The sequence below is a fragment of the Prionailurus viverrinus genome, chromosome A2 (genome assembly GCF_022837055.1).
Source record: "Prionailurus viverrinus isolate Anna chromosome A2, UM_Priviv_1.0, whole genome shotgun sequence".
NCBI classification, from domain to species: domain Eukaryota; kingdom Metazoa; phylum Chordata; class Mammalia; order Carnivora; family Felidae; genus Prionailurus; species Prionailurus viverrinus.
This window is the reverse complement of record NC_062562.1, coordinates 140,386,203-140,410,187: the sequence shown is the minus strand read 5'-3', so window position 1 is coordinate 140,410,187 and position 23,985 is coordinate 140,386,203. Positions and strand designations below refer to the sequence as shown.

Below are 23,985 nucleotides of genomic sequence, written 5' to 3'. Positions count from 1 at the left end.
GAGGGCTTATGATAAAAGAGAGAGACGGCTCATTAGAGCTTGCCTTGACCTGAGATCTTTTGCATAGACTTGGTAGCTAGGCTTATTGTGAATCTCAAAACATGGAGGTGCCCTAAACAAAAGGTAGCATGGAATGAACAGGCAAGAGCTTTGTGCACTGAGGATCTGTCTGGACCCTTTGGTTGCCAGGTTCCCAGGTCTAACCCCCAAGTGCTCTCATTTTCAAAGTCTCGGTTGAACAGGTAGAGATGCTTTCCCAGAGGGCCACACTGCTTGCTTTCTTTGAGAGAAGTTGCACTTTGGCAGGCCTTACGTCATTAGGATGTGTTTGCCATCTGGGTGGCATTTTAATTGAGCGCTCCACTGTCAAGAGTATAGCGATAAATAATAAATAGAATCCGTTCTTAAGTGTATGTGTGTGTAGAAGTTGAGTAGATCAAAAGCATACTTGATGAAAATATTTTTTTGTCAGTGAATAATTTCTTACTAATATTTCTAGGATAACATAACCATTTTCTCTCATAAAAGCTATATTATAAATTTGATTTTAAAAATTTTGAATATTATGTTATGATGAATTCAGGTTACTGATATCTCTAAATAATAGTCCTGAAATTTTGCATTCCCATAAGAATTGACAGTACTCTGCAGGAAGTGATTTGTGTATTAGAAGAAACAATTCTCACCTTAAAAACTATAAAGCAAAGTTGAAGAATTAAAGAATTTTTTTGTAGCCTTTGTTAGCGTGGCTTGGATAGTAGGACTTTGGCACGAAAACCTTTATGACCATTTGTGCTTCTGAGTCACCTGATGACTTACAAATTGAAAAATGTAATTTCTGACTCTAAAAGAGAATATCTTATTGTTGTCTTCAAAATGTTTGAGAAAATTAAATCTATAAAGAGCTTTTAGTTTATAAAACTATGTATGTAGCGTAAACATTTGCTGCTTGAGCTACGCCATCTGGATAGGGACCAACTTAAAATTTATTTTTGTACTATATACAGAGAAAAAGTATTTTTCAGATGATCAGTGGACTCTTTAAATTACCTGAGAAGATAAATTTTTCTGATAGCTCTAAGTGACTTTTATTCCACTATCTAATATGCATCGGATGTTAATTTTAAATTATTTTTTCAACATGTTCCCATCAATATGTTGAGTTAAATGTTTTTAACACCCACTTCCTTGCTACCCCAGTAGCCTCATTCTATAGGTCATATATACCAGAAAATATTATGACCATATTCTCTTTTCAGTACTATGTAAGTAATACGAATTTACTTTGGCCATTTCTACATCTAATTTGGAATGAATGAGGATTTGTAATATGTTTATTTGCTTCAGCTTTTTTCCCACCACCTCACTAGCCTCACAAGATAGCAGCAGCCCCACACTGGATAATTTGTGTTCACACCAGTTAGTTAACTCATGACAGTGTTGACAAATTAATTCCTATGAATCAAGAGATGTTTGGGGGACAAACAGGAGTTGCAGGGATTATTGACGAGAAGAGGCAAATGAAGACATTGGCTTCCATCCGACAGGGCTTTCCAGCTGTGCATGTACCTTCAGTCAGCTCAAGACAGACTTAAGACAGGAAGAGTGTGCTGTGCAGTTATACAGTGGCTGTCTGCACACTCAGGTGACCAACTAAGAGAAAAGTCAACTGAGGACACAAGGAACACCCTGTATACCAGTGACAGTATGATGGTAATGTTTGGAACCCCTCTCAGGACCACTGCACGTATACTACCCACAGCTTTAGTGACCAAAGGACGAAGGTTCTGTCAACTCCACACAAACCATGGAGACACTTAAGGACACTTGGCACTCTCTCCTCTGATATTGGTTCTGTCTGCATTTCATTAATATTCTTCTTGATTCGTTTGTGTGTAATTGTGAGGAAGCATTAATATCTGTCACTCCGTTAAAAACAACTGCTGATAGTACCGTCCTGTTGCCTCTGGTTATGACTTTTCACCCTTTACGTTGGAGTTAATATTGCCAACACTGGATGATTCGTCGCGCCTCCGCTGAGGTGTTCTGTGACCAAATGGAGTGGCATCTGTCCTTGATTCACAGTCTTTGTCGTGAGTCATCCACCATTTCCTTCTTTGTTTTTGTAGTAGAAGTTATAATGGATAAGGAGAGTCTCAGTCAGGGATGGTCATAGCTAATCCCATATTCAAGGTGAAGCTTGACTCAATCTTGATTGATGTTCTCTTTCCAAATCAGGCTATCACAGGAATTTGATCTTCAGTTTAAATGACAGCTAAGTTTAGGGTATTCGAGGGCAGTCCCTTCTTTTCCACCTTGGAAGCATAGTAATCCTCAGCTCTGTAGGCTCTATACCTATAAACTACTTGGCATCCCCACCCACCTAGGTCTCCTGTTCTCCAGCATCAAGGGATGAGGTATCTTCCTCTTCAAGGTAGACTCATCCAACCTGTGATATTGATCTCAATTGCACCTACTTCTTTTTGGGTGGAATTTACTCCATCATATATCTCTTCTTTCTCCTGTGGTTAGTTCCCCCATCTTCCTTCTACATATTTCATTTCCATCTATAACCATGGTATCTCCATAAATAAAGCAGCTTTACCCTGATCTTCCATTGCTTGCCATCTGCCATCCAAAGAGCAGCTTATGCTCACATTCATTTCAGTCACCTTCACTTCACTTGTCTGCTCCAACGAGTTTGGTTGCCAGTCCCCAGTCTGTCTTGTGGGGAGTTCTAGCCTGGAGTATGGCTGAGCAGAGAGGGAGTGAAGGGTCGTTGCCTTGAGACCATCAGTTCCTTTTGCCTTTGGAGTTGGTAGCAGTAGGCCAGATGGCTGTTATCTGTGGCTTTATCAAAACTGGGCCCAGCTGTGCTGCCATGAGCTGAAAACTGGAATGAGCTGAGCCACTCTCAGGCAGTCATGCCTTCAGTCCTCTGTATCCCAACATCTAGCCTAGTGGATTACAACCTAAGGAGACTTTTGGTCAAGTACTGCAGCTTTGAATCTAGCAGATTAACAGTGAATCCATGTCCTTAGAAGTTGCCTAATGGGTTAGTAGCAAAAGGAAATTAGTAGTAGTATTGGTCTTGTATTCTGGGATCCTCTACTCCAAAGCCTAAGTTTCTCTGTCCTCAAAGGGCACACAGGCAAGCACCTGCCTATCATTCCATCCTGAGTTTCTCCAATGACCATGAGCTTTCAAGTCAAAGTGGACTCCTGAGGAGTTACAGCCCCTTATAAAAGACAGTAAACGAAATGATATGTGTCATCTAGAACTTACTATTCTTAGGAGCAAAAATTTACCTTAAGCATAATATACTCAAGGATATATTGGAAGATTCTAGAAATATGCAGGAACAAGAAGTCATGAGAAACCAATTGGAAATATTGAGTATTAAACATTAGGTATGAAAATAATATGGTAAGAAACATTGGATACAGGATGAATACAGCTGGAGAGATTGTCATCTGGGAGATTAGTGAGAGCAGCAGGAAAGGCGAAGATGTAGACAGTGTAAAAAGAAAGCAAAGTGATGTGGAGAATAGAAAGAGTAAGATAGACTTCCATTAGACTGATTATGAAAAAAATTCAGGTAAATATAATATGAAAAATAATTAGAGACACAAGAGGTATAGAAAATAATGGAAGAGTATTATGAACAAAGACAAAAATTGAAAGTCTAGATGAAATTGATTACATTTCTTGAAAACCTATATTGGTGTGGTCAAGACAAGAAATGAGACTCAGGCTATTAAGTTTTAAAGTAATTGAAATGGTTGTGAAAACCCTCCCTTTCCCAGATCCCTAAGCCTGGTTGGTTTTGGACGTGAGTTCTACCATATTTTTAAGGAAAAAATCCTATCCAAAATAAGTTCAGTGAAGTGGAAAATGAATGAATCCTGTCCAGTCCATTTCATGAGGCAAATACAATCTTAATTTCCATACCTGGTAAAGGCAGTAGAACAAAAGAACGTTATTACAGGCCCATTTCATTGTGAGCCTATATATGCAAAACCCCTAAGTATAAGCCTACAGAATCCAACAGTTTATTGGGAAAATAATCAACGGGGTTTATCCCAGAAATATAAAAGGAGTTCAACATTAGGAAACAAACTAAAAGCAAAAATCCTACCTCAAGAGACGTAAAAAAAAAAAAAAAGTATGTGGAAAATTATACTGTGAGCATCTTGGAATTTCTTAGCTTTATAAAACCCATATGGAAAAAAACCTACACCAAATGTTTTACATAATGAAGGAAGTTAGAGGCATTCCCACTAGGGTTTGTGATAGTTACTTCCAGTATCGTCACAACACTGGGAGTCTTGGACAGCATGAAAGAAATGAAAAAAGTAAATCCAAAGAATGGAAAGAGGAGATAAAACCATCATTGCAGATGAAATGACCATCTGCCGAGAAAATCCAACAGGATCTACATAGAACCTTTTATATGTAAGTGTTCAGCCAGGTTGCCAGCTATAAAATCAGCCTGCTAAAATCCATAGCCTCTCTCTACACCAGTAGTTCTCAAATAATTTAGTCTCATAAACTTAGTACACTCTAAAAATTCAGATCCCAAAAAGCTTTTGTTCAGATAGGTTGTTTACCAGTATTTACCATACTAGAAGAAAAACATAGAGAAATTCATAAAATATTACTCTTTACAAATAGCAATAGCAAACCCATTACCTGTCAACATAAATAGCTTTATAAAACATTTTTGCACACCTCTTTAATGGCTGTCTTCATAGAAGACAGCTGGATTCTCACAGGCACTTCACACTGAGTCTATGACAATATGTTATTTTGGTTGATATATGTTTTTTAAAAATCGACATATACTGATCTGCAGTGGGAAAAGGGGAAAATATTTTAATAGACTTTTTAGATAATTGTGGGTTTTCTTCTGTGTTATACTAAAGCTTGGCAAGTGATAATTTCTTATGGGTTAATTGCAATGTCGAATCTGAAAGCCTATCAATGAATTTTTCATGCTATTAAATCCGGTTGGTTCATCATGTACTTTGAATACGTTTTTCACCATGCATGGTTTTTTAACACCATGTACTAATCATTTGGTCCACTGAGTTAAGATACTCTTAGTGTTAACAAGTATAATAAAGTCACCCTTGTTAATATCATCAGAAAAGTCTCAAAGTCTTGGGAAGCTGTCAAGTGCATGACAGATACAGGCTTACTAAAATTCTAATTTTCCTTGAAAGCTTTAATTTTATCATTAGCAACAAATACTATTTAAGTGACAGGTTTACTTAATTTTTCAGAAAACGTCTACCAAATATCCCCAAGTCTGAATAACCATATTTTTGTCCATCGGTAGGCTTTTCAACTAAAAAATGGTTCTCTGAAAATAAAACAGTTCAGCCTAGACTGAAACAAGCACACACTTTTACTTTAGACAATCATTACGCTTCAGTATGCAGATGTGCCTAATGCCAAGTTCTCATTTTGTCACAGATGATATTTAAAAATGTATACTCAAGGGGAGAGATTCAATAAAGTGGGTGGGTTTTTTTTTTTTTACTGTTTTATCAAGGACTTTTGTATGTAAAACTGGCTTTTTTCTTGCATGCACGGGGGTAAAGAACCCAGTGATTATAATTTAGCACCACAGCCTTGATTCATGCTAAGGTAACAAGAGTTTTACCTGCCACTGCTTTTGTACCATCACTGTGAAGATCAACTAAGTCAAAAAGGCAAAAACATTTCAGTATTATTATGAAAATATTTTTGCACTCACAGATCCCTGAAAGGTCCTGGGGATCTGCGGTGGTCTGCAAACCACAGTCAGAGAACCACTGCCTAGAAACCACTAACCACCATCAGTTAACTGCCTAGAAAATATTAACCAAAAGTATCTTTTACAGTAACCACCAAACATCCAGGAATTAACTTTGCCAAAAACATGCAAAACTTCCTAGACCTCTAAAGAAAATTTTGAAACTCAGAGGTCATAAAGAGAGATCTAAATAGATGTAAGATAGTCCTTGCCCTTAAGAGAGAGGACTTGACAGTATGATATTTAAACTCTCCCCCCAAATGTATAAATTAATTGCAGTGTCTGTTGGAATTCCAGAGGTTTTTTTTTTTTTTTAAGAACGTGATAAATTGAAAATATAAGTGGAAGAATAAAGGATACTGAATAAGTCAACTTAAAACGCATGGAGACTTGCCTTGGCCAACACTAAGATTACAAAACTATCACCAAAGCCTGTGAAGAAGAATCTACAGGCTCACGTACCGATGGGAGCCTGCTGTGCTTCATCCATAATAAAATGGACCATAAACCAGTGGGGAAAGGATGGACTGTTTCGAAGATGATGCTAGAAAGAAGGGCTTACTAAATGGACAAAAAATAAACTCAATCCCTCTCTGGTGGAAGCATGGCCTCCAGAGAGATCAGAAACCTCAATGTAATGAAGAAAATGTCTACTGCTATGGATTTAGTGTTTCTCTTTATTTTTTTGAAAGTTTGAGAGCGAATGAGTCGGGAGAGGAAGAGAGAATCGCAAGCAGGCCCCAAGCTATCAGCTCAAAGCCCAGCGTGGGGCTTGATCTCACAACCACGAGATCATAACCTGAGCCAAAGTCAAAAGTTAGACGCTTAACTGACTGAGCCACCCAGGCTCCCTGGTATTTCTCTTTATTGTAACTATCCCCAACTAATGTTTTTACCGTTTTGCTTCCTTGGTAATTTCTCAAACTTGTCTGGTATCTATTTGAGATATGTAGCAAAATTGTTTTTAACTTTCTGATAAAACCTAGCATGTTCCAATGTAGTTACTTCATTTTCTACATAGAATTGTCAGCTAACCATCTATCCTTGAGAAAATACTTGACTGCTCTGAAGTGATGCCGTGAAAGCTTCCATGAATCCTACTGATTCCCAGTTGCAAGAGAGAAAAATTCAGAAGATAATATAAGGGAGCTACACAAAATAATGCATCAAGAGTACTTAATTGAATATATCCCGGATTGCCCGCGAGCTGGAAAAACATTATCTTCCCCCCAAACCTTCTCTTTGATGAATATTTGCCTTCTGTAGAAATTCTTAACCAGAACATAAGCACCTCCTGAGAAAAACCAAGCATTTATGTAATGTCTCCTTCAGTGTGCCCCTTACCAGGAATTATTCCCTCAGCCATGATCTCTAACACTCTGAACAGCTCTTGCTAAAGTCTTCTCTCCTTCCTCCGAAGATGCATGGAAATCTCATTACAAGTGTTCAACACCTGTTCCCTAAAAGGTCTCAAAAAGGATGTCAGTTTACTCAGCTCACTTGACAATGTGTCATGTTTTTTTTTTTTTTTTTTTTACTTTCACATGGAATGTGGTGCACAGATAAATGCAGCCTTGGAATAGCAAGTTTTCTTATGAGCCATTTGGTAGAATTTATCATTCTCTAAATCCATAGTTTGAAACCCACTGATTGGTGACCTTTTCATTTATTTACTAACGTGTGTCAACAGGTAAACCAAGTGACATATAGCCCTGTGGCTCCTGCAGCACCTTGTTAATCTGAGTAGTTTAGATGTATTAAAAAGTCTTTTCCAGTTGGACAAAACCAGAGTAATGCAAACTGACAGATTTCACCTCTTGATAGCTCAATAGAGTTTGTAAGTACTCAGAGCCTGGACAGGTGAATAGTTTTAGAAATCAGAGGTTATTACCTATTGGCCGGAACTAAGTGGCCATATAGCTTCAAGAGCTAAATTAAAAGGCCTAATGAGTGTCTGCAATGCCAGATCCTTTTTTATTTCAAAAGGATAAACCTGTAAAAATACCCCAGAGGCATTTTGTTTACACACATTTTCACAGTGGCTGGCAGACCCAGGATGTTAAAATTGTAGAAACATTCAAGATATCACCAAGCCCAACCTGCCTCTCTACACCTGGTCTTTACACTTGTCCAAGTAGGAGACATTCTCCAAATCTAAGCATCAGATATCACCACTAACGCATTAGTTGGCTGCCCTACCCCATCTTGTTTATATCTCAAAGGAGACAGAGATACATACAGACATCAAGATCTTTGACTCATTTCTTAGTACCCAAGGCTACAAATCTTTTCAAAATAGATCTTTCATACTGTTCTCTTTCCTTCTTCAGCTTGCCTCCCACTGGCCAGCCTCTGCAGTCCTGACTTTTCACCCTCCTCATTGCCCGTCATCACCACTACCTCCAGGATCCTGCTTTGCCTGACTGTTCACAGGCAGAGCTTCTCCCTGAGAATGAAAGAGAGTTTAAGGGGCAGGAGGAAGATGGGAGAGTGGAGGTGTGATGGTACTTCTTTGATGCGTGAATGTAACAAATGACCAAGAAAACGCTATTTTAAGTAAATGTAATTAGAAGACAAGAACTAGGCATGAAATTTAAGATGCTATAGCCCTTAATTATGTGATAATTTAGTACTGGCCTGGCAGTTATTATAACTGAGATCAATTTCTGAATCTGTATTCTGTTGAGAGGATAAGGAGCACTAAAACCAAGGAGACCATTTATCAGTTTCAGCTGCTGAATATATATCAGTGTGTGTGAGATATATGATAGATGTATAGGCTATATAACGGGATAGCTATAAAGACCAGTCTTTAGGAAAACCCCTGTTACACAGTTAGGCAGAATTCTCCATGGAAAAATTTTATGCTGTCATTAAAATCCTGCAACATATTTCTAACCAGAGCTGAACAGAGTTAAATAAACATTGCAGAAAGTTTTTTTTCTCTGTCAAGCCTTCATAGTCCTCTCAGCCAGCAATCCTATGAAGATATTTTTTTTTTCCTGTGAGATCCTGGATCTTCCTTCTTCACAAACTTGAAAGCCAGCATCACAATAGTTAAAGGGACAACTTTATTTTTTTTAAACTTTTTAAGTGTTTATTTTTGAGAGAGAGAGCATGAACGGGGGGGGGGCGGGGGGGCGGGCAGAGAGAGAGGGAGACACAGAATCCTAAGTAGGCTCCAGGTTCTGAGCTGTCAGCACAGAGACCAATGCGGGGCTCAAACTCACCAACCATGAGATCATGACCTGAGCCGAAGTCAGATGCTCAACTGACTGAGCCACCCAGGTGCCCCTAAAAGGACAACTTTAATAAAATCAAGCCAAGGTGTCTGTGTTTCTCCACTCTTACAAATCACATAACTATAAAAGCCTGTGACAATTTAAGCCTACTAATGTTTCTCCGATTCCATCACCATCATCCCTTATTTTAAGATCTTAAGAGGAGACTATGTTGCCGTATTCCTCCTGAAGAAAGTCTCACAAAACCTCACTGATGTCTACCTCACATATGTATCTTTTTATGGCCCATTACCCCTGAATCTCCACTTGTTCTTGGCTTCTGCATTTGTTCGGTTTGGGTCCATTCTGGCTGCTATGGGCCTATACTCCAGTGGCCAATCTCCTTTGATCCAGAGTTGACCATTGGCTTAAAAATGAATTTACTGAGGGGAGAGATAATCCAGGTAAAGTAGCTAATGTGACTGTCACAACAGAACAATTACTCCAAAGTGCTGTATCATTAGCATGGTTAATTCCAGAGGTATTAACTGCAACTGTTGCTTTAAATGGCAGGGTTATTAAGGAAGTTAATACCCAAGGGATTCTTGGAATTAGGCCACAGACCTATTGTTTTCAAACATCCATGGTATTAGTACTCTCAGGGATTTTAAACAGTTGTAGGGAGGCCATAACATTCCAGATATTTTCATTCACCCAGAATTGTTCAAATATGTACACCATCCTACTGAATAACATGACAGAAAAGTAAGATGTGTTCAGATTCTACAGAAAAAGTCACCTTTTTTTCCCCCCTAAAATGACTTTTATACAAAGAGGTAGCTTGATTTCAGGTAAACGAAATAATCTGAAGTTCCTACGGGTCACCGTGATATATGTTTGTTTTTCATAAACACTGGTAGTTCTCAAAGTGCATTCCCCAAAGCGGCATCATTGGCAACTCCTAGGAACTTGTAGGAAATGCAGATTCTTGGGTCCCAAACAAGATCTACGGAATCTGAAATTCAGAGGGTGATGCCAGGGAATCCGTGTTTAACAAGCTCTCTGGGAGGTTCTGATGCATGCCGAAGCTGAGAACCACAGATCTATACGGAAGCTATTCCAGTCATCAATTGCAGCGATGGATGTATTCCAGCACTCTCAAAACTGTACTAACATTTAGGTTGCCATCAGAAAATCCAGGAAGGGATCCATGTTAATGCTATTCTCTTGCATTAGCTGAGAGTACCACATCTTGGGGAGTCAGATACCGGGCAAGGTTGAGTCAGGTTGGCCCTGAAGAGTTGGGGAAGTAGAGTTTAGTTTTAGAAACTGCTTCTCCCCTGGATTCTGAGGCAGTCTTCTTAGCATGTTCTATCCTGTTTCCTCTACGTGGCTAACTCAGGGTTCCCCCTGGAGTCATCTAGTCACGAGTTCTGAAAGTGGCAGACAGGTTTCAAGAGGGAGTTTTGCCTAATAAGGAAGAATTTTCTCTCTTACCCACCTTTCCCTCTCAGGATGAGAAATCCCATGAGCATGGAGATCTGGCTGGGATTAGGACTTGAAGAAGCCTGGTCGTGTTAGGCTCTGGCACTCTCACTCACCACAGGTTGCTGTGCTAGAGCCAGAGGATAGGTCAGAAGACCTCAATAAATTTTAGACTTTCCAATTGAGTCATCAGTCTGGATCATGCAAAGTGGGAGAACATTAACACCAATAAGAGTTAAGGTTACAATTAGGGACAGACTAGAGTCAGTAGACATTCCTTGAGCCAAGGGAAATACAAATCAGAACTACTATGATGTACTACCTCACACCCGTCAGAATGGCTAAAATTAACAACTCAGGCAACAGCAGATGTTGGCAAGGATGCAAAGAGGAACCCTCTTGCCCTGTTGGTGGGAATGCAAACTGGGGCAGCTACTCTGGAAAACAGTATGGAAGTTCCTCAAAAAATTAAAAATCGGATTACCCTACGACCCAGCAGTTGCAACTATGATGTATTTATCCAAAGGATACAGGAGTGCTGTTTCAAAAGGGCACGTGCACCCCAGTGTCAACAATAACCAAAGTATGGAAAGAGCCCAAATGTTGATAGACTGATGAATGCCTAAAGAAGATGTGGTATGTATATACAATGGAATATTACTCAGTGATCAAAAGTGATGAGATCTTGCCATTTGCAACAACATGGATAGAATTGAGTATATTCTAAGCAAAATAAGTCAGAGGAAGATAAATATATGATTTCACTCATATGAGGAATTGAAGATACAAAACAGATGAACATAAAGGGAGGGAAGCAAAAATAATATAAAAACAAGGAGACAAACCATAAGAGACTCCTAAATACAGAGAACAAACTGAGGGTTTCTGGAGGGGGTGTTGGAGGGGATGGGCTAAATGGCCGATGGGCATTAAGGAGGACACTTGTTGGGATGAGCACGGTTATATATAAGTGTTACATATAAGTGATGAATCCCTAAATTCCATTCCTGAAATCGTGATTACACTATATGTAAAGCAGTTAGACTGCTGCTGACTTTCTCTGATCTAAAGATTCTGACCTCACAGACTCACTAAAAGAAGCTTTTATTTCTGAAGATCTCCTTATGTTACCTATGAGCAACTTAAAGCCTTCCTATTGACGTATCTTTGATCATATTTCTTGCAAGATAATAATGCTTTTCTTGCATGTTGAGTCCATTTAATTCCCTCTGTATCAGAGCTTTATAGCAGAACTTCCTCATATTGACCAAAAACCTATGGTATAGAGCTATCCTCTATACCATATAATCTGCCAAGAGAGAAAGACACATAACTTCTTTGAAGCCTGAAATATTACCTTGTTCATCATCATATCCCCTTAGTTGTTAGTAGACTACCTTCCAGGCAATAAATGTTGACTCAAATTCAGGGTCACAAAATCTGGGGATGTTGAGGAACCAGGCAAGAAATCTTAGTTCGTATATAGGAATTACTTTTTGATGTACTCTAGCTGGTTATCATGACCTAGATGCAAGGGAGAGAAGTATTATGGTAGTCCCTTTATCCAACACCATCTTTATCGTTTGGTTGCAAGTATAGATATAAGTCTGTTAAGACTTAAGGTCAAATACCTTACAAATTTCTCCATATCCTATGTGGGGGAAAGGGGGGACTGAAATGATCTTACTGGTCTTCTCCCCAGGTTCCCTTGCAACCTTCACTCTGAGCATCACTGTGTGTCCACCACTAAGGATTTTGACAGGAAACGGCTAGAAGGGAGGCAGCTGGGGAGAATATGCTAAGAGTATGCAATAGGGAACAGAATTAAAGCCTAAAGCCTGCTAAAGCAAAATAGTCAAGCTGTCTTCTCTACCTCCTTACCTTTTTTCTGCTGAGATATTTTCTTCAATGTACAGAGCTATAATGAAAAGGAATTGCTTTGACCAGTCAGGGAGTGTTAACTGTAGAAAATTAAAAGTGGTGCAAAAGGAAGAAAGCTTGTCCCCAAGAGCAGTGCATTGAAAAGTCATCAAGCAACCTTGCTACTTTGGGCATATTTGTTTCAAATGACACTATTTGAAATGTATTACAACAATCATCAGCTTGGTGCGAAGCTTGAATATAGAGACATATGTAATGCTGTGAAGATGTTACAGAAAGTGAACATTTCGAGGAGGAATTCTCAGATATTCAGTGTTCAGATTCGTAATGGAGCCATTGATAACCTTGTTATCTAATAGAGTTCTGACTATAGACATGCATTAAACTTCTTGGCTGTAGTCAAATGAGTGACAGCCAGAGATGGTATACACAGTGTACTTGATAAAAATGCTATTTATTTAAAGTATTAGAGTGGCCATTATGTTCAAGTACAAAGTTCTGCTCTTCTCAGTAAATTTAGTCTGGAAAAAATAAAATGTTTTAAACTGTTTTTAAGTTTCAGAAGGACACAGGGTACTCTCCAAGTTTTTACTTAAGATAGTGTCAAATGTAAAAGCTGGTTTTGACATAGTCACCTGTAAACAGAAACAAGTTTTCAGGTTCTTTCTGTGATTATTTTCCATTATTGCATACTTGTGGCTAAGGATATGGTGACTTAATAAACTCTTCAAACCTGCAGCCATTTCAGAAGCTTCTATTGAACGTATACAGTCAGTCGAGTGTATGTGTGATTCCTATTCAAAGAATTGAAAATTAAAAAGGATTCAGTCCTTGTGTTATTGCCGCTTACCTGACATCAGAGGTAAGATTTTAATCCATTCTCAGCCGGTATCCTGTATGACCTTGGACACCTTCTTTAACCCCTCCAAGGACTCTCTTAATATGGAAATGGGGGCCATTATTTTCTAACTTGCAGAATGGTTGTAAGGATTCAGTAAATAATGTAATAAAGAAGGTAGGAAAGTAAGTTCTTTTGTGATAATAAATTTTGTTGCTTTTCTATTTCCTTATGAAAAACACATGATATAAACATAGAAATATGTTTAACACAATCCAATGTAGAGAAAGCCCAACATTTATGTTTATAGGAAGCATAGAATTTCTTAGCTAGAAGGAATTGTAGAGATTATAGGATTTGGTGACTCTTAGCATTTGTTTAGTTTATGAACCACTTTGAGAACCTGAAAGGTATGATCCTTCTCTCCCCGCAGTGCCTTCATACCCAAAACTTAGCAAATAATTTTAAGGCTGTGCCCTAAAACCTGTTCCTAATCTCTAAATCCCTTGGGTTGAGAATCCTCAACTTAATTCAATACCTTCATTCTAAAGATGGAAAAATTAAGGAATGTAAGTGATATGCTCTTGAGAATTAAAAATTATTTTGATAACCCTTTTACAAATATGTCTTTCTCTAAGAATACAGCATTCATCAGATTTTTGAGCATTATTCTCAAACTGCAGCCACATTTCATTGGTGGACTTGCCGATTCTGTCACCCTTGTCATGTTAGTGACAGGAGCAATTTGCAGTCGTACACAAAGTTAAGTGATTTGGGTATTTACTTTTAACACAGTTTTTCCCAAAAAGGTATATTCTTGCATTGTCAATAAACTTTCATTAGTTATCTGTGATGGTCCAAAGCCTATTCAAAATATTGAGGGTACAAGATAATGAGATCTAGTTTCTGACTTGGATCTGGGCATAGACTCATAAGCCCCTAAGAGGGGAACTCGGAGGAAGGAGCAACTCATTCAGCCCTAGAACTTTAAGAAGGTCCCACATTTAAGGCAACATTAAAGTTGTATCTTCAATGATGAGTAGGGGTTTTCTAGGCAGAGAATCCAGATGTCTTAACTCCCTGTGTGGGCAGATTTTACATGACTTAGTTGTCTTTTTAGTTTAGAATCATTAACTGATACATATATGGCAGTCCTAAAATATATAGGACGCCCCATTGGAGACCCATTCCCTGGTTTTACAACCATGCATTCCTCATTTCCTGAGCCACACAGTCTCCAAACCTCAGAGTCATTCTCCTCTCTGGCCTGCAATTTCTAGTAACTTTCAAGGGCTTGCAAATTTGTTCTTCAGAGCATCCCTGCGCCCTCCTCTTACCATCTTCCCATAGTTCTCCATATTGCTAGACCTGACCCTTGGAATCCTGGTCACACAGCCTCACCAATCCTTCCTTTTTCTGCACAACCACAAATACATTTTCCTAAAATCAGTTTAATCTGAAGCCTTGCAAAGCAACACTTGCTGTGTTATACGTAGGATATAGTTATCCAGTGTACTTATGATCTTACTTAAAGCCTGCCACAGTCCGAGCCCAAACTCATCACCTATTATTCTCCTGCATGTTTGCACTCCAGCCAGGCAGGGGCAAAGCAGAAGTGGTAAGAGCCCACATTAAGTTCAGTTCTCCCCTTTTCCACTTGCTAGCTGTTGCACTTCATCCTTCCAGGCTTGTTTCTTTATCTGTAAGTTAGATGAAGAAATAACCAAACAAAGCTGTTAGGGAAATTAGTGTGGTGATGCATGGAAAGTGCCTGGCGCTATATGCCTGACACATAATTGACTCTCAATAAATGGTAACATTTGTAATCATTATCTTCCTCTGAAACGCACCTCTCTGTCATAGAGACATTTCTAGAAACCTGTCCTCTACCTACCAGGTCATTTGTTACTCCTTTAGGAGCTGCTTCAGGTTCTGCTTACCTTCCTGATTCCTCCCTCCAAACCCACCTGTTCTCGGCTGCTCTCACGTCTACGTTACTGCTGTGTTTGCTCTGCGTTGTTTTCAAACTTTTCTTAAGGAGCTTGTCTTTCTCATCAGACTGTAGTAGCTAGAGCTGCCCCCAAATGGAGGAGATGATTGTGCAAAGCCATGATCTCCTTGACTTCACCCTCTTTTGAGGATTTTGAAGTGATCGTGAAACAGGTGGAAGATTGGATAGTTGATGTCTAAGGATCCTTTTCAGTAGTGATCTTGGAGTCTGAGTTGTTACAGATCAGGGACATGGCTTACACCCCCTCCTCCTCACAGCTTAAGAACATGTAGGGACACTCAATTATGTGGTGTTTGGCAGACTGGCTTTCCGCTCTTGACCCCTGTCACAGACAAGCGGTGGCTTTCCATCCTGCAGGGAAGTTTAGGAGAATGAGTGCAGGGTTGGGGGATGGAAACCCCCACATCTATCACACTGTGACCTGTAGTACGCTTATAATAAATGTTTAATGAGCAAGCACCAGCCATAAGCAGTGTTTCACTGCCTCATTGTACAGCCCTTGGAAATAAGAGCAATTGGAAGAGTGTCTTTCAAGTTTAAGGCTAAAGTTTTAGGAAGAAGTTGAAGGAAAATATCCATTGCCAAAAATCAGAACTCCTTTAGGTTCCGCAGAAAAAGCCATTTCTCGGGGCGCCTGGGTGGCTCAGGCAGTTCAGTGTAAGACTCTTGATTTTGGCTCGGGTCTTGGTCTCCCAGTTTGTGGGATCGAGCCCCCACATCAGGCTCTATGCTGACAGTGCAGAGCCTGCTTGGGATTCTCTCTCACCTTGCTCCCTGCCCCTCCCCTGGTCCTTGTGCACTCGTGTGCTCACCCTCTCTCTCTTTCAAAATAAACATTTTAAAAAGAAAAAGCCTTTTTCCTGAAAATTTTATTTCCCTTCTTTACAACCTCCTTACTGGGACAAAGAGTCCATGAACGTAAGACAGTGTTTATCTTCAGTGTGCTTGTTCGAAACTCTGTTCTTCACATTCAGTTTGAAACAGTTTCATTATACGAGGCACTGCTGATTTCTGCCAGTTTGTTGTATCTCTAAAATCAACTGCTTTTCCTTCTCTGTTGCTGAATTTCAGGTAGCTGTACTTAATCTTATTGTGGCCTTGCCTTTTTATACCAGTTTCCCTAATGCTGAGAGAACCTTCAGCTTCAAAGAACTCCTCCCCACCCCTCTCCAGTTGGAGGAGGGCAGTGGGTGGCATAATGGCAGACATGGAAGGATGGGGCGGGGGAGGGGGAGGAATCAGTTAATCGCAGGATGTCCAAGTTGTTTTAGGTGGCTTTATATTTCTTGAATTTAAGATCAATGTAAACTATAAACATTTCAGGCTGAGAATTTAAATGGCAACAAAAAACCATGGTTTTTGCTAATGTCAGGAATGACTCGTCTGGTGAGAATGGTATTGTATTGATAATACAATACAGAGAGAAGGAAAAGACTACAGTATCGTCTCTCTTTGTGTTCCTGACCTTGAGGAGAATAGTAACTTGTTTGTTGCAGAAGTTGAGCATCTAATGTGCTGATGCACCTGTTCTTATATATTAAATGGCAAAGCACTTGCAGTTCTGTGATTGCTTTGTGAGGGAAATATTTTCTACAATCTGGTGAACTGTTTTTGTTTTTTTTTTAAGAATGTATTTATTTGTATTTTTTGCATCTCTTATTTCTCAAAAATATGCTTTCTATTCTACTTCAACACCCTGATCTCCTCATTACATATTGGAGTATGTTTGGCTTTTTCTTTTCAAGGTAACATTATCATGATTTCTTTTTAACATAGAGACCATGAACCAGGCAACTCCTGCCAGAAAGCTGGAAGAGGTCCTTCACCTAGCAGAGCTCTGCATAGAAGTCTTACAGCAGAATGAAGAGCATCATGCGGAGGTGACGACTTGCTTTAACTGTCCTATAAAGCTGCACGTGATGCTTTGCCATAGTAGGAATAGCACTGAAGAAGTGGCCTGCCCGTAGACTGATAGGTAGCTGGCCATCTACCTGTAAGAAAAACTGAGAATGTATGTGCATTTCCTGGGTATCCAATTCCTGTATGTTACAGAGGGACTGTAGATGTATATAATTTATTATCTGTTCCTGACAACAGTCACTCTGTGAGGAACACGGGAGAACTTATGGGATCTGCCAAACACGAACAGGTAATCAGAAGCAGAGCTGGAACACAAACCCATCTCCTGATGCCGGATTCCTTGCGTCTCCCCCATGCTGGGATGGCTTTAGTTTAGAAATGGAAATTAATCAAGATGCAAAAGGAAAAGTAGTGATAAACTATAACAAAATCAAGTAGAAGACATGGATAACTACATGACTGATAATTAGTCTTTTATTCTTACCATCAAACTTTTCTCTAAATTTTCACTAAACCTGCATTCTTTATAGTGTTAAAAGTTTTAATTATGTATTAACATTCACTCTGTAGAGTGGTATTTCACCGGGCCAACTGCTTATTCTAAGACTTAAAACTGCTGCTCTTTTTAATAGTCATGAGCGTATTAAAAAACCAAACAAACAAAAGGGGGCACCTTGGTGGCTCAGTCGGTTAAACCTCTGACTTCGGCTCAGGTCATGATCTCACAGTTTGTGAGTTTGAGCTCCACGTCGGGCTCTGTGCTGACAGCTCATAGCCTGGAGCCTGCTTCAGATTCTGTGTCTTCCTCTCTCTCTGCCCCTCCTCCTTTCCTGCTCTGTCTCTCAAAAATAAACATTAAAAATTAAAAAAAAAAAAAGGAATTTTATGACTTTGAATTCAGTTTGGAAAATATATGGATTTAAGTAAGTATAATAAGTTTCAGGGCCTTAACAGTGCTTTTATTCTTGAGGAAGCACATGAAATGGGCAAGAGTTTTTTAAAAGCCCAGATACATAAGACTTTATAGAACATTTATATGTAATGAGGCCAAGTTCTTAAAAATATGAGAAACTATAGGAAGTACATTTTAAGCAAATTCTTAAAAAAGAATATTCAGGAAACCTTACTATAGGTAACTAAGATTTATGGTATCTGATTATAAATATGATCATTCAAAACATCTGCTTTTAGCTCACACTATGGAATCTAGTTTTTACCTTACATCTGTCATGTGTGAACTTGTTATGGATATTTTATTTTAAACTGAAGAAACAGCTGCTTCAATAATGTGAAATGAATCCCCATGAGGATCTTCTCTAGGCTAGTACTACTGCTATGTTACAATGAAAATGATTATATGCTGAGATATACGTGTGTGATGTCTTTGTCTTTTGTTAAAAGGCATTAGCATCAGAGTGTTAGACATTTTTGAATTAAAAAATATTTCTGATTGGATATTCAGCTTCAGTGTATTTCACCTAAATGGGTACATCTAATATTCCCCTACATTTCACAAAAATAACATTTCATTTTCCTGTACTCATAAGGAAAATAATTACTCTCCTGTCTTTTAAATGCAATGATTAAGTGTTGTCTACTCCACGCAGTCACTAAATGCTTGTTAAAGGTAATGTATTAAAATATAATTAAAATGTAAATAATATTTTGTAATCCACAAAAATATGGTTGACGAGATGGATAATTATAACTCATAAATATCACTCTACTATATGCTGAAGTATAAAATTATTATAATGACCTCTTTTTAAAATGCTTTGTAACACTATGGCCTTTTCCATTACCCAATGCTTCCAAATTCTTGGAATCCATCAGGGAAGAGAGGTGAGTAAAGCTGTTCCCACTGTTTTTCTAGCATGGAATAAATAACTCTTTTAGTGAAGATTAGATAGAACCCACTTTGATCGTAGTTACTTTAACGCCAAGTTACTTCTCCTCCTTACAATTAAAGATTATTTCTTTGAATGGACTTATCTTGGTTGTATCGTTTCTATAAATGTATCTTAATAATTGTGTGCATAATTACTGCTGGCCATCTAAGTAAGGTTTTTGAAAAGGTTTTGATGATTTGGTTTTATCCTTTTTTTTTTTTGCCTTTTTCTTTCTTTTTTTTTTTTTTAAAGATTTTTATTTTACTTTTAAGTAATCTCTGCACCCATTGTGGGACTGAAATGTACAACCCTGAGATCAGCAGTTGCATGACCTACTGACTGAGCCAGCCAGGCACCACCCCGCCTTTTTCTTTTTGTAACCAGCAGAGCAACTTTTTCTTTGAACAGTATTGGGGAGAGAATTGGTCTGATGCTAACGTCATTTCCAGAGTAAGTTAGTAGACTGCACTCTGCACTGATCTTTATTCTGCTGGGTGTTCACATTGGAGTCTCTTTACTCCGCACGAGCACCTGCTTGGCTCCCTTGGTGGAGGTCAATGTGTCTGCCTCACAGAGCCCTCCCATTGGCTCCTGTGTAGGCTTCTTTTACCTTTACTGTACCTCTATCACAGTGGCAATTTAGTTTCAGGGCTAAGAGGTGGTTTCTAGCAGCAATTTCCCAGTCAAGCAGTTTTCACTTCTTCACATTTTTAACAGCCCTCCCTTCTCTCTGATGGCCTCTCCACTTCTCTTTTGAGGCCTTATTTCTGACCTTGTTTTCTCTTTAAAAAGATAGTTTAAGATCCTTTCCAGAAAATCTTTAAGGCTGTCTCCACATTCCAGTGCCCAGACTGTGCCTGACCAGAAACGTAGGCAAACCGATCTGTCAACTGTCCATCCAGAGGCCACTCACTTTGACAATGCCGGGAGGACCCAGATGTTGAGGAGAAAGCCCTGGGCTCCCACCAGCACACCGTCTCCACGTTCGCCATTTGACTGATAAGAAAACTGACCCAGAAAGGTTGAGCGACTTGCCAGAAATGCACAGGTGGTTAGTGATGGGACTGCAGACCTGGGTGCTTTGCATTGAACCACATTGTTATTTCTCGTTGACTGGAGGGGCAGAATAGTTGTCTTACCCTGGTCTGCTGCCAAGTTTCATACCGGGCATCATAGCAGGGATGGCAATACAGAGGGGATGATTATGGTGCAAGCCTGGGGTGCCCCTTTCCATTCATTCTCTTCCTTTCCTGGCTGTCTGGTGGATCCTAGGACTCTGCCTAAGGGAGTGGAGTACTGAAAATATCAGTAGATGGGAGGAGAGAAGAAACATCATCAGTGCAAGCACAGCTCAGGTTGTTCCTTTGTTGCTCATGATTACAGCAGGATCTAGATTTAAGGTTGCTGAAATCATCGAAATGTAATATTGTCCGTCATATCAGGGACACTGTAAGAAAAAAGGATGTTGCCAGTAATTTGGTATTTGTGGCACAGATCGCTCTCAGTTCACTGCACATCGGCGATGCTTCTTGTGCTTCAGCTGGCTGTGTCCCAGGCTCTTCCTCCGGCAACGGAGGCAGGACAGGAAAGGAGTTCAGGGTGGACACACATATTTGTGTATACACTCACTCATATGAACATCAGTATCTGAACCAGATGATGTTTCTGGATGGATTCTAACGTGAAGAGAGAGGGTATTTGATTTTTTTCTCCATTTATTTTGCCACTTTGTGTGTGACCCTACTCTTCTCACTAACATGCACATCCAAGGAGCATCTTAAAGTACGGTTATTTGTTCATGAACGAGATCTGCTTCCTACCGACTACTGACTAAACTACAATAATCCCAACCGTTGAGTTAGTATTAATTACGTAGTATTTGTATCTCGATAGCCAGTGAGATAAACCAACATTTTTTAGAGTGGTTTTACTATTGGGTTAGATTAGCCTCTGGTCCAACAAATGTCCCTTATTTTGAAAAAAGATAACCAGCAAGTGGCTTTCAGATGGCAAAGTTATAGAGACAGAGTTCCATTTGCTGCAGTGACTCTCAAATGGAATTCCATGAACATCAATAGCCTACCAAAAATGTCTGTTAATTATTTAGTAATGTTTAATACTGTGTGTATATAATATATATAATACTATATAATAATAAGAGTAGTACTTTCCTCTGTAAAGTACTTTCCCCTAAGATATGCTTTGAAATATTTTCAGTTTGCTTTCTCTCTTGATTATTTCAATATTTATATTCATGTATGAATCCAATGAGGGAGAGATTTTGTTGAATCCAAAGAGCCATAAAAAACCTATGGCTAGGTTGACAGTGGTTTAGGTGTCGTCCTCTAGACCATTCTACTGGTTCCTCAAAAGAGCGTACATATTTCTGGAATATGGCCCCTTAGTGTTACATTGCTCTCTGTGTATGTGTATGTTGGGGCTGGGGGATCTTCCAGACACTAGACTTGTCTCCAGAGCTTTCAAGATTGTCTATAATATACAGGATTGCAAACTGATCTCTTCCTGAGGAAAAAAAAATGAGCACATAGTGCATTTCAAAATCAGATTCACTGTTTTTTGCTTATTTATGCAGTTACCTTTTTTTTGTAAATTATAAATTTTAACTATATTTTTTAGGGTAAAGTTAATCAAAAGCTTCTGACCTCAAATAAATTAGAAAAGACATAAAGGAATATTAATAGATGTTCTGGCAAGAAAAAACCGGAAGACATTAACAGTGGTCTGATCTGCACAACATGATAGACATACAGATAGAAGGACAAGTATTGTTGATTAAGAAGCATCTACATGTGTAAAAGCTTGGTCTCTATACTCCAGCTGACTGAGATTCAAATTATTGTCCTGACACCTACGAAGTGTATGACTTTGGGCAAGTTCTGTAAACTCTCTGTGTTTGCTAACATAGAAAGCAAGGATAATTATGCCATTTACCTTTCTGGAAGGGTTGTTTTGAGGATCAAATAATATAATGTATAAAAAGCCTTTATAATAGGGGCGCCTAGGTGGCTCAAGTAAACATCTGACTCTTGATTTTGGTTCAGGTCATGATCTCACGGTTGTGGGATCGAGCCCCACATCAGGCTCCGTGATGAGTGTGGAGCCTGCTTGGGATTCTCTCTCTCCCTCTCTCTCTGTGCCTCCCAAGCTTGCTTGTGCTTGCTCTCTCTCTCTCTCTCTCTCTCTCTCTCTCTCTCTCTCAAAAAATAAATAAGGGAGGTGAGGAGAAGTATTGCCAATTTGCAGAAGAGGAAATGGAAATTCACCGAGGGAACTGATTTGTCCATGAGCACTCAAGTCTCACCACTAAGTGCAAAAGCTTGGTACTCACTTCTAGTTTCAGTGTCCATTCTTACCTGCACTGTTTTCAACTATGCTTAGAAAACAAACACAGCTTTCAAAGTATTGTCACCTTGTCGCATACATCATTTTCACTGTATAAGATCTTTTTGTTGTTAGAATGTTGGTAGAAATGGTATGGCTGAAGGATTACAATCAAGTTTTGTATTTTCCTCTTAAACAATTCAGCATTACCTTCTGCCTCTGTCATCTCATATACAAAAATTAGTGGCTTAGCTCTAATGCTAAGTTAACTTTAACCCAGGTAATCATGACTTGATTGGTGCCCTTCAGATGGCTACATTTCTGGGTGGGGTTTCCTCCTCCCTGGTGGAGATCTTGACGCCATGGAACCTCCACAATCCTCCGTAAAGTGGTCCTTGAGGGAGGACATCGTACAGCCTCTCTTCTTACAGTCCACGGTGGGATGACTGCCACCTAGGGGGATGGCAAAAAAGTAAGTGGGTAGGTGTCGAAACCACTCTGTTCTCAAGGTAACGGCCTTTGACCCTTACTTTTTCTTTTCAAAGACTGTGATTGCTTAAAGCTTTCTCTGGTCGTCTTAGGAGAACAATAAGCGTTCATCACAGATTGGCTTACATTCATCAGGAATACAGTTTGAGACACAGAAGTACACTTCTGTAAAAATAATGAAAGTTGTGAGTTGATCGCAAAATCTTGCCATCCTGAAGTTACTTTTTTTTTTTTTTTTTAGATAAAATTCTGTTCCATTTTATTTCATTCCCTACCGTGGCTTTGTCTTCCAAGTTCATTTTAAAAAGAGCTCTGTAAATTTTTCTGAGCCTTGAAACGATCCTTGACATAACATGATAGTTACTTTCTTAACCTTTTGAGATTAAAAATTTTAATCTTTTGTGAAAGTACTGGTTGTGAACTACAAGTAAGACCACAAGTCCCTCTTTGCAGCACCACATTTTTGCTTGAGTTTCTATCCTGCTGCAACTAGAGTCAGGAATCTCCGGTTCCTCTTATGTCAGTCATTGCTGTAGCTCTAAAAGATAGGAGTAAGACATATGTAATGAAATGACACTGTTTTATTTTTTACTTTTATATTATTTGTCACATACCCATTTTTTTTTATGTTTGTTTATTTCTGAGACAGAGGGAGACAGAGAGTGAGTGGGGGAGGGGCAGAGAGAGAGGGAGACACAGAATCTGAAACAGGCTCCGGGCTCTGAGCTGTCAGCACAGAGCCGGATGTGGGGCTCCAACCCACGAACCATGAGATCATGACCTGAGCCAAAGTCGGACGTTTAACTGAGCCACGCAAGCGCCCCTGTCACATACCCATTTAAGTAGATAGTTAAGAAGTATTCAAAGATAATATTTTGAAAGAGCAATAGCTCATGACATAAAGCATACCATTTCCAACAGTTTTTCACGTTTATATATTTGTAGCAGCAAAGTTCAAGTCCTAAACACTGAGCTGGGCATTAAATGTCCCTAACTCTCACATCTGTTTGTATTCCTCCTGTAGGCAATGCTTTCTTACACTGGCCATCCATTAATTCATTACATGGCGATGTTTTGTATTAATAAATTGTGGGGCGCCTGGGTGGCTCAGTTAGTTGAGCATCTGACTTCGGCTCAGGTCATGATCTCATGGTTCGTGAGTTCGAGCC

General features: G+C 39.2%; 1 protein-coding gene across 8 annotated transcripts in view; it reads left to right on the top strand.

The window, feature by feature from the left end:
- CADPS2 (calcium dependent secretion activator 2) overlaps positions 1 to 23,985 on the top strand; it is a 540,052-nt gene that overhangs the window by 427,928 nt on the left and 88,139 nt on the right. For all 8 annotated transcript variants that reach the window (XM_047839630.1, XM_047839625.1, XM_047839616.1 and 5 more), the window contains one exon: positions 17,013 to 17,116. In XM_047839630.1, coding sequence (XP_047695586.1) covers positions 17,013 to 17,116 — 104 coding nt within the window. The remainder of the gene's footprint in view (positions 1 to 17,012; positions 17,117 to 23,985) is intronic.